At 49.6% G+C, this 10979-nt stretch overlaps 2 protein-coding genes across 2 annotated transcripts; both read right to left on the bottom strand.

Moving 5' to 3' along the window:
• Positions 1 to 5891: 5891 nt before the first annotated feature.
• Positions 5892 to 6647, bottom strand: EAH_00004450 (hypothetical protein, conserved; the record flags this gene model as incomplete). The annotated part of the gene is made up of 1 exon (XM_013397007.1): positions 5892 to 6647. One exon carries the CDS (start codon positions 6645 to 6647, stop codon positions 5892 to 5894), a length of 756 nt encoding a protein of 251 aa, XP_013252461.1.
• A 3136-nt stretch (positions 6648 to 9783) lies between these two features.
• Positions 9784 to 10695, bottom strand: EAH_00004440 (hypothetical protein, conserved; the record flags this gene model as incomplete). The annotated part of the gene is made up of 1 exon (XM_013397006.1): positions 9784 to 10695. The coding sequence occupies one exon, from the start codon at positions 10693 to 10695 to the stop codon at positions 9784 to 9786; it is 912 nt and encodes a 303-aa protein (XP_013252460.1).
• Between the last annotated feature and the right edge of the window lie 284 nt (positions 10696 to 10979).

The following is a 10979-nucleotide window of genomic DNA, read 5'->3' as shown; positions in this document are numbered from 1 at the left end:
GTGCGCCGACGAACCCAAACGAAGTGATTGGATAGCACTTTGTAAGCAAACTTAGGAGCGCTCAATGTCAAGCTGCGGGTATTTGTTTATGCAGGGGCTTTCAAACACGAAGGAGTTTCTTCGTCGCACGAGCAAGCACGTCAATGGCAGTCTAATTGTACCTTGTAGCAGGATGGAGCTCAAGATGTCCATCCGGCCAAAAGCATGCAAAAAATATCTTGTTTGAAATAAATCAAGTCACTTTACGACAGGAAATAAGGCTTTCAGGCTAGGAGTGCTCGACAGCAACCAAAGTTCTGGGGTACCTGTAAGTCTGGCGGTGCAGCTGAGGCGCTGGCCCGCTAGGGATCAGCGGGCAGTCAGATATTTTACTCTTCCTTTTCAGGAAGACAGGACTCGGTTACGATTTAGCGAATGTACCTTGACATTCTAGAGTTATTTTAAGTGCTATATGCTGAGTGTAGCGTGTATATATCATGTGTGCACGGAAGTAGGTATACAAGGAACTGGTGAGTAGTGGTAGCTGAGAGCACTGTGCACCACAATACTCACTGCCCGATTCAGAAGAACTTCCCTTGTCTGCCTCTTTGGTAAGCGCCCCTTTCGAGTGGATGAGCAGCCTTGACTATGCCTGTAGTAGCCTGTCAACCACACCTTCTAGTTTTTTTTGCAGAGGCTAAGCACACTCTCAAGTAGCTCGCCATACGCCAGGGCGCATACGCTTTCTACAATTGAATTAATAACTAAGGCGATGCGCATCCACTGAACTGGAATGCATTTTTATGCTTAAAGATACTCACATCAGGTGGTGCTGGTGGAGCACAGAGCGTCATCGATGGCTTGTTGGCTGCTAGCACTTCTCGTTTTGCCCACAACAACTAACGTGAAGACTTTCTCCCTGAGCGTTCCTCCTCCTGGACAGCTGACAATTGCAATTTCTAGGAATAATGTTGCTGTCGATTATTTTGCGGGAAAGTCTGTGGGGTTTCTCAGGTACTGGGATGCTCGCTCCCCAATAAACGAGCACGAAGTGCAGATAATCTATTCACTCTTCCCTATAAGAGAAGGAACATTTTTATGCATCTGGAGAATTTTAGCGTGCACTGTTGGAGACTATCAGTTGGTGGCAACAACTGTCCCTCCGCCGAAAGTCGTTCTTGAACGTCACGTGCTCGAAAAACGGTGGGCTGCTGTGTTTCTCCGAAGGCACACTTCTCTGGGATGTTCTACAGGGAAACTTGGCTGTGCCGGCACCATTTGGTGCGTTTCGTGCGCACGTTCTAACACAGCCGTTGAAAGGGCCTATACCATCACGCAAATGGATGGGTGTTGCATGTCCGTCGAGACATGTCGGAACCAATCATCTGCGAAAAGAGAACGTGTCCCTAGCCAAAGGAAAACTACCATCGGCAGCGCACCAGATTTTTGCCAGGGCAGTTTTCCAGAAGTGCGCGTTTCCTTTCATTCTTTGTTATTTACAAAGCTCAAGTGAAGGATCACAACGGGCAGCCTCGTTGGTATCCTCAGCGACGACCCTGCAACGAGGCTGCCATGGTAGTTCACTGCTGACCTTGAGGGCTTCAGTACACTGCTCGGAGGCTGCTTACAAAGGATATGCATTTTTTCGGTTGGCCTGGCGAGCACTGTGTCTACAGGCCTACCGCGTCGGGTCTGTGTTGGACTGTCGATTTGAGTCGTTGTCTCGCGAGGAATCCTATAGGCAATCATGGCTCTAGGCAACGGAGGCGTAGTCTTACATTGAGACTTAACGATGTTTGTCAATATGCAGTCTCGCTCTGGTGTAGGTTTCGTCGCTGTGGTGTGGCTACTTTTGAGCTTCGCAAGCTCGAGATACCGTGCCTACTAACTTGGTGGATTTCTGTGGGTGCTGAATGAGCTCGTATAGTGTCCACTAGTGCGCTGCCAATGGCCTGCAAAGACGGGGTATGTTCAATTAGGCATTCTAGGGGCGGGAAAAAATGACAGTGCGTTTAGGCGTATCAGTAGCACTCTGGGCTTCGGCAGGTGATCACTGGAACTGCCTGAGATGGAAGCTATGTGGTGGTGTGGAAAGGAGTTCAACATACAAGTTCGCACATGGAACACTGCGGCAAGTTCTAAGGCCTCTAAAGACAATTGGAATTTTGCGGCGCAGTGTTAAAGTGCAACTCATTTAGCTCTTGTGCTCTTAGGAGCTCCCCTGCCCCGACCCGCCCTACGCGCAGGTGTACTCTCACAGTTCGCTGGGCATCGTCCTTGTGACGGTGGGATGCCCAACGCGTACCTACCTTCGTGCACAGAACGAAACACGTAGATTCCTGCCCGTAAACAGTTGTGACAGCTTCACCCGTGTTCTACCGAACATTCAAGTTGGTAGCCAGTAAAACCTCCGGCATCCGCCTGCTTCACAGCCCCTGCAGAGGCATCGCCCTTTAAGTTAATCTTTGCCCTGCTACGTAGATTTGTCCTACCAGGCCCTTCATCCACTACCAGGTCTACCAGGTCTTGACTTCTTATGGTGACTTGGACGGCTTTTACCATTTTTTTTACGACTGCCAATCAGTACACAATCAACTCGACGAGGAGGCTCATTTTTCACTAGTGTCGCTTCCAAACTGCTCAATACGCTATTTGGCGGAATTCCTAATGGATGACTAGAAGGGGCAATTTTTGAACCTGTCCTGGAACCTCTGAAACACTTCACGTACCTGAAGTAGTCGCAGACGCTTGCTTGTTGTCTAGCTGTGGCTAGTCCTAGAATCCGTCCAAGACGTACAGTCTTGCAGCCACTCCTTTCTAGTCTGAATGGGGGTATAAAGCATTCTCGTAAGGAAGTAATTGCTTTACGCTTCGGATACTGGAAGTGCATACAGTAGTCTAGCTCGTATTCAGTTCTTCTTTTCTCTTCCGAGAAAGGCCCTAGATGCTGCAAACGGTGAACGGGACCTCAAAATTTTCAAATAGTTTATCATTCTCTTCACCTAGTTAAGGCGGTAGACAACTCCCCTGCTTGGCAGCCGCCTTGCTAACAGGGTTACCGATTTGTGAGTACTCTTTTTAACCGTAGTGTTTGTGAGCGAATGCCAGTGCGACTGTTGGACCAAGAGAAACAGGGTATGTCATACGTGCAGAAGTGAATCAAAAAAGATGGAGCAGAGCAAGAAACAAGGAAATGCGGAGGGGAAATTTCATCCGTATGGCATTTGTTTTGTACATTTCCAAGAAAAAGATTGGAATCTACAAGGATACGAGCTATTTCCTGTTGTTTTGTCCACACAAAGCTGGATTCGATCAGAAGCTGGCCAATTATACATCTTTTCCGTCATATTTTAAGTGTCGCCATCCCGTCGTGGCGCAATGGCGCTCATATTCGCAGGATACAGACTCTGTTACCTGAACGCTGGTTCAAGTTAATTCAAAGTAGCATGTATTTCTCAGCAACAGCCTCCTCTATGTAGCATCTGCACTTTTTCGCAGTGGGCCTATTAAATCTCATCAGAAACCGCGATACGGGCTCTCTAGCTGGCTTCCACCAGCCGATCTCATTTCCTAAAACATGGAAAAATGTGGAATACATCAACATATAGGACTTTACGCGAAGGATTTGCTGCAACTACTTTTCTTTATTGCAAGACCTGTTTCCAGTTGCTCCTACTGCAGCACAGCAGCCATTTCCAGCGGCAGAGGAAAACCTTCGCCTTCCGATTAGAAGGTTGTTCTGAGGTCGCCCTCACCTTTTGTTGCAGGTCTTTCTATGTTTGTGCAATATTGGGATGCCACCGCACCTTCCATGGGCCTTTCACGTCTACCAACGCAATCACCTCCGTCTCCGACAACCGTTCCAAAATCGTAACCGCAATTCGCCTGCTATGGTGTTCGGTGCTTCGTAAGTTAGATGGGTTAGTTGGTACGCATGTTTCATATGACCTCATATTAAGGCAGACAAAAGCCCTGGGGACGAAACTTCGTGTATACCCCACCGCCTACTGTATTCGACCTCAACTTTACTGTCCCGAGAAAATATGTGTACGAATGAAAAACGACCCTGGCTTTGTCTTGCTTACACGCATCGCCTTCGACCTTAATCAAGGCGCGATGTCATTGAAACGCAAGTCTTCGTTTCTTTTTGCGCCCAAGTATTGGCCGGTCCCTACCTTCCCTGCGCCTTTATGTCCAGCGCGTCGCGGGCCCTGAACTGCACCCATGCACTGGGATTGGTGACGCCCCTTACCAGCTGATCCCTACGGAAGTGCGAGGTCAAGGAGCAACAATATACGGTGTTGCGGAAGGGTCTTCTGTAGAATTGAATCAAAAGCCTCCACTATAGCATAATCTCCCCTAAATGGAGCAAACAGCTGTTGTGCGGTTTGCGGGGCGGTTAGTCTTTGCCTCGATACATGATTTGTCGCTTTCGCTGTGTTGTCTTCGCACAAGAATTTCATCGTGAGGAACTGGCCCGCGTTCAATGATCGGAGTTGGGTTTTGCAAACTCAGTGCCCAGTACAAGGCCACTCGTCGGGCTAAAGTGAAAACCCTCTTGAGCCACGCTTGCACGCCACTTAAAGATAAGGGCTCCGGAGATGTCTCTCCCTGGCTAGCTCCCCAGAGAGAGTGTGGCTTGCCCGTTGTAGCTCCCGAAACTCTCTCATTAGCCCCGCGTAATCATCCAACCCACGCGCTTGCTTTATTATTCCCGCCATAGCACTCACATTCTCGTTGGAAGCCGCCTGTTGTACACACCCCGTAGGGTCACATGGAAGCCAAAGAAGCAAATTCTCAACAGCGTTTATTGCTCCTACAAATGGGTGGCAAGGCAAGGCGGCGAAACGGGCAACCTGACAGCTTGAGTACACACCTGTCCGAAAGTAGAAATAGGGAGAGAACCTGCAGTGGAATGTGGAGTGTTGTGGGCTCGTACATTTCCAGGAAGTCGAGAAGGTTCGCGCATCCAGAACTGTGAAGGATCACTCCTTCCTCCTTGATTCGGTGGACCTCCAACACCTGAGTGTTGGTGAGGGTAGGAATCAAGGTTGTTGGCTGTAGGGGTGGGCTTCTCCGAACTCCCAGTTGGTCCAAGTGTTGGACCAGTGTAGTTCAGGAAGGACGGGGTGTTTTCTCGTCCCGTCCCCTGCCCATCGGCAGAAGAGGGCAAATCTCGTTCAGCCCACCAGTGATTTGTTTCGTTGAGTCTATAAGCATGTACTCCTGTCTCCGGATTCCAAAGGAGCTCGTGGCATGCTTCTTCCACCCGTTCTACTGTAAGCCTACCCCGTAAGAAGAACCGCGAAACGCTGCCTCGTCTCGCCAGTCTCTTGCACAATAAGTTAAAAATGATATCTGTGGGGATACCACGGGTCAGTGAGGTACCATCTCCATGTTGTGAATGCATGCGGAGGAGATTTAGCACTTCCTTTCTGATGTAGTATCGTGAATAAAAGTGTTGGGCTACCTGGCTGCACAGTACTAAAAGCAGGAGTAACCCCAAGAGGGCAATCAAGTGCTCATGAGCCATTTGACCTATTTTACAATTGAGCGGTTTGATGGCATCCGGTCCCGTGTATGTGTAGAGGTAGGTAATTCCTTTAGCTCTGCCTTGTTCCCGCATTAGACGTTCGTGAAGTTCGGGAAAGTCCACGGGATTGGAAAGAGGTATGAACAGATATTTTCTCTCCACCTACAATACACGAGTTAGAGCCGGCATATCATTCGTATCAGCAACCAAGCACGGCATCAAAATGCGCTGCTACGCCAAAGAGCTTCAGACAAGTGACGGTAATAATGGGGGGCGCGACTGGGGGGCGCGGGTTTAGGCTAATGGATGGGGGCGGTGGGCGGTTCGATACTGCTCCACCTTTTCAGTCGAAAGTTGCGCAAGGGCATGAGCCGCGCATTCAATACCTGAATAGCCCGCCGCTGACCTGGATATCGATTTGGGCAGCAGCTTCTGGGGTTAAGAAGTTGTAAAATAGCCAGTAGTAAACCCCTTCGTCCGCAATAGCTTGTGCAATATCCCGGTGAAACACCATCTGCCACCGAGTTAATCCCGGGCCACCGCACATCTTCGTGATTGTGTTGCTCCACGGCTTTCCCCCTAGTTGCTCTGAGGGGCTAAACAGGGGATCCACAGGGTATCCGCAGTCGTACCGACCCTGCCTCTCCTTCAGGATTTCCACCAGTAATTTCAAGACATCAGCTGCCCTAGCCTTTTTCTCACTGTCTTCGACACAGGCATTTGGCGCTGCTTGCGGCCCCTTTTGTCTCTCGGGAGGCATATACCCAGGGCGGCATGCCATCGTTCCTCCTGCGCAATCCGCATTTTGGGGGCAGGTAACGCACTCTTGGCCGTCAGTAGCGTCCTCCCGCTCGTATCCACTGTCGCAGTAAATTGTATCATCGATGTTTTCCTCCATGCGTTCTTGCACGATAAAAGGAGCATCTTCGAAGGCTAAGTCGGTGCAGGGTACCCGAGAAAGAACAATTGTTGCCAGCACGGCAATGTGAAGAAGCAGCACCCATACAGTCGGTCTGTGCTTCACTTTGAAGTTTTGCTCCTGAATGAAGTGCCCGTTGGCCTCATCTGTGTCGTGCTGTCCAGACACCATAGCAGAAAGATGAAGCGCAGTCCTTCTTTGAGAAGAACCATTCATAAGCGCCTTCACAGGATATTGCTGTATGCAGCGGTTTCCAGCTGGCGATAGAGTGATCTTCCTTGCTCAATCCATCAAATTATTTATCGCCAGAAATACGTGTATGAAGTGCAGGACATATCCATAGTCATCCCTGCTTGTGCATCTCACCGAAATATGCTAGCTCACCGTTAAAACTGGCTTATTCGACTCTACAACTGTCGAATGAGTCTCCAAGCTTCCTTGGCCCGGGCTGTCCAACGCTGCAGCAAGTGTCAGGTCACGGCGTCCAAGCGGTGGGTAGCGGCATTGCCGTCACTGTATCTCTTCAACTGCTTCCAAAACATGGAATGAAATGCCACTCACCTCCCCCCCCTCCCGCTGTCTCTGCACTCGCATCCATCTCAGTGGGATTATGCGAGTAATTGAGCTACCTCGCATTCGCCTAAAGCACACGTAGCAAGACTCGTGGAAACAGCCAATTGCCTGTTCCAGAGCATTAGTTAAACTTTCCTGAATCCAAGGAGTTGCATAGGTGTTCGAAATTTTCTATTCTTCCATGGCACGTCCAGCTTCTGGATGACAAAAGGTATCGAGAAACGAGTAGGTGACGTGCCTCGTTTCCCCTTCTAAAATCAAAGCCCTTTTACCCTCTGCTCAGACTGGCTTTGCCTGTATTGGTAGCCGCAGCAAGAATGGATTTTGAGGAGGCGAGGTTGGGGTGAAGCGTTAAATATCTCTCTGTGCTTCGCGTTTACCGTCTTGAAAGTGGGAATCACATGAAAGGAAACGCTTAATATGGCTATTGCACTAAAAAAGTGTAGCCAACCGCCTAGCTGGAAAGCAGATAAGGGGTTGGCTCTGATGCTCTCCAGAGGGCCAGGCCTTATTGGTGGCAGCATGCATGCGCCGCGCCGCTAACCAGTTCCTATCTTCTTGCAGGCGAGCTTAATTTACCCAAGTTGCAGACTCGCCAGATTGTAAGATATACTTGCCTGAGTACACAGCCGGCTTCTGGCGTTTTATTTCGAGCCCTCGATTCTGCTGTCGGTTCAGAGTCTCGCCCCAGGGATTGCAAGCTAAGCGTCTTTTCAGCTGTAAGGAGAGTTCACCAGTATTTTCTCAGTTGAACTCAATACAGCTGTGTGTTCTATTTTACGGGAAAGCAGTGGTGACTAGGAGTCACTTCTGTGCCGTCTCTTAGAGACTAATGAGTCAATGGGGCTGGGAGGGGAACAACGGTCATGAAGCACACGCTGCTGAATTAGCTTAGGTGCACTAAGTTCATTTGAAAAACGGCGACGGCACTACCATCGCAATGCCTCTGGCGCACTTATAGTAGCTGCAAAAGACGCCCTGCACTTCCGCTTTAGCCTTGCATTGAACTCCTTTCGCTCTGCTCATTCGGATGAGCACAAGCATATAAAAGACAAAGGAAGGAAACAAACAAAACGAGAGGAATTGGCTACGCCCCATATCACTGTTGCTTTCGATAAACACTATGGAGGAGGCTATACTGAAATGAAGATACCATGGATTAAAATATCTCGAGGAGTAAGGAAACTAATGAACAGGATATTACAAGAAAGTCGGGTAAACAAAAAGATTGGCCACCCTACTTTCTCCTATTCTCCTAGTGGTGCAGCGGCAGATGAGGAGGAAACTAAAAGGCTCCTTAAAAAAAGACTGGCAGCCTCGTTTTCTTGAGTTTCCAAGCGGCATCATCCACGGCTTTATATGAACGCAGCAATGATCTCTGACTTTTCCCACTTCTTCCACAGTGCCTTCTGTATACTTAACATCACTGCTGCCTGGCACATCTCGGCAGTTTGTGTTGAGCCTTTGAAGCGTAAAATACTAGCGTTTCTGTACCTCAATAGCTTATTGTCAGCTGGCCGTGCGACTCTGTCCGTACTCTCCCTCGGCTCTAGGAATCAGTACCCAGGCGATAGCAGCAGCAGTTGCAGCCGTCGACGGTGGATAAGGAGGGTTATTTGGCCCCTGGACTGCACCGACGTGCTATGGTCTCTCGCTGCGCCAACTTCAAACGATAACCACCGTATCAGCTAGTTGTGCTTGTGGAGCATTTTTAAGGTTGTTGGAAACTGGTGCCCCCACCCATGCCTTGCATCTAATTTTTTTGATCAATCCATAGCAAAGAGTTTAGCTCGGGAAATTCCGGCTTTGCCATCCTAATTTTGATTTTCCAGCACTCGCCTGAATTGCCAGGCAACCGTGTTTCGCCTGACCTTAGGCTTATGTAGGTGCAGCTCGTCTCCGCAAATCGAAACAGCCAGGCTTTAGTATTATCAGCGGCACTACTTAGATACTTGGTGACGCAGAACACTACTTAGTACTTTCAGTAGATGTCTTCGAGCTGGTGTCAGTGGCTGGATCCAACCACGATTGGAACAGCAGAGCAACCCAGGCGTATCTCTACAAGTGGGGACAAGATCTGGGCAGATTGGGACTCCGTGCGCTGCCTGACTGGGGTTTGTGGTCCTTCATATGCAAATGGCTGGATGCAGTTGTGGCAAGAAAACTTAAGTGTGCGTAGGGGCTTCAACGTCTGTGCAGCAACCGTTAATCAGTTTGTTGTGTTGTTGTACACTCGGGCGATGCAGGGCTCGTAATAAAGAGCCGGCGTTGATGGAAACAGTCCAAGGTGAGAGTCAGCCAAGTCAAAGATGCACAACCTTTTGTTTATATGCATAAATGAGGCCCCAGCGCCATACCTGCGAAGTGCATGGGAAGGCTGCCTGCCCCGCCTTAATCCGCTTCGTATTGACACAAAGCCAAGCCACAGACGAAACTGTCTGTGCATGCAAAAAATTACCTCTTTCGCAGAACCCAGGTCCGAAACGTACAGCAATGTATCACGGCCTTATATGACTCACCTAGATATTTCTGTGTAAAGCTTTTGACTGCATCTTGGTTGTGAATGGTGCCTTGCACGACCATGCCTCTCCTTGGCATCGTAGGTTTCTAGGGTCATATCAACTATCTCTGTTAGCAAGATTGTGCCCTTTTCTTGGCTTATCGGAGCATGAATTGGATCAGCTTCGCTTGGAGGTCCTTGAAGAGTGCACGCTATCTGCATGAGTCTCTCCATCATAGGAGTGTGGCACTTCTGCCTCCCGTTGTCATCGCAGTCTTCTCAAGAGTCTGTTGTCTCATCGACTTCTTCCGGCGGCTCTGTTAACCGCTGGCCTATTTCTTTCTCTTGCTGGGACGTTGCTTCGCGCAGAGCCCTTGCTGCCTTCAACTCATTAGACGTTACACCACGGCCATTTATCCAATGCAGACGAGGGAGGACCCTGAGAACCTCAGCCCTGAAGTGTTCGTCGTCCACGTATTGATCTGGAGAAGACAGGGACAGCTCCCTCAGCTTTGGGAGAAGGACGAGAATGTGGAGCTGGTCAGGAGGGAGCGGCACTCCCTCTAGGTCTAAAGTTCTTATTTGCGGCAGTCTCTGTAGCTGACGCAGTTGCTGCATTGGGGTGTGCGCTAAGTAAAGCGATGTTATAGTGTCTGAAGGGGGAAGGGAATCCAGGTTTTCTAGTGGAGTTCCTCGAAGGCTCAAGTGGGTCAGCAAAGGCGGGTGTACAAATCCTTCTAGCGTGGTGATCGGATTCGCATCAAGCGCCAGACGAGTCAATCTCTGAAGAGGCAGTTGGGGGGCCCTAGCTATCTTGTTACTACTGAGATTCAGCAAGAACAGGTAGGGTAATGCCTCTGGAGAGGATAGGCATGAAACGTCTTCTATATTATTCCCTGATGCGTTTAGCGTCAGAAGGTAGGGCAGCCTAGAGAAAGCGGAAAGATCCCTAATTTTGTTATTGGATATATCTATGTACCGGAGGTGAACGTAGAGTTGCAGAGCGCTTGGCAGCGTAGTTACACCTTTCCCACAACATGTTAGTCGAGTGAATGCGTAGCCGCTCCCGTCGGCTGTGCGTGAGACATCCCCAAGAGCCTTGTGAAGAAGGTCGCCGCGAAGTGGGGTCCCGGCGGCTTCTGGTCCTGCGGCTGAGTCACCCCCTTCCTTAGGCTTTCTTCCTCTCGCCATGCCTGCTACTGGCAAGAAAGCAAGTCCCCATACGCACTAAGAAATTGGTAGAGGCGGCACAAAATATCCCTTCTCTCATGTAACTTACTTTCGCTGGTTGTCTCTTCCGTTCTCGGAGTGGGCAGAACCGGAGCTGCTTCCCCCCGTCACTACTATATGCACTGGCTAGTGTAGAAAAGTTGTTTTAAAACAGCTGGAACGGGGGGAGTCGTATGCAAATTGAAGGCCACTAAAATTTAACTTGAGGTGGGAAGGGAAGTGGGAGGCCCTCGAAGCAGGAAGGG

Source organism: Eimeria acervulina, genomic scaffold (assembly GCF_000499425.1).
Source record: "Eimeria acervulina Houghton genomic scaffold, Eah_scaff16, whole genome shotgun sequence".
NCBI lineage: Eukaryota > Apicomplexa > Conoidasida > Eucoccidiorida > Eimeriidae > Eimeria > Eimeria acervulina.
The sequence above is the reverse complement of the archived record's forward strand: the minus strand, read 5'-3'. Positions and strand labels throughout refer to the sequence as shown.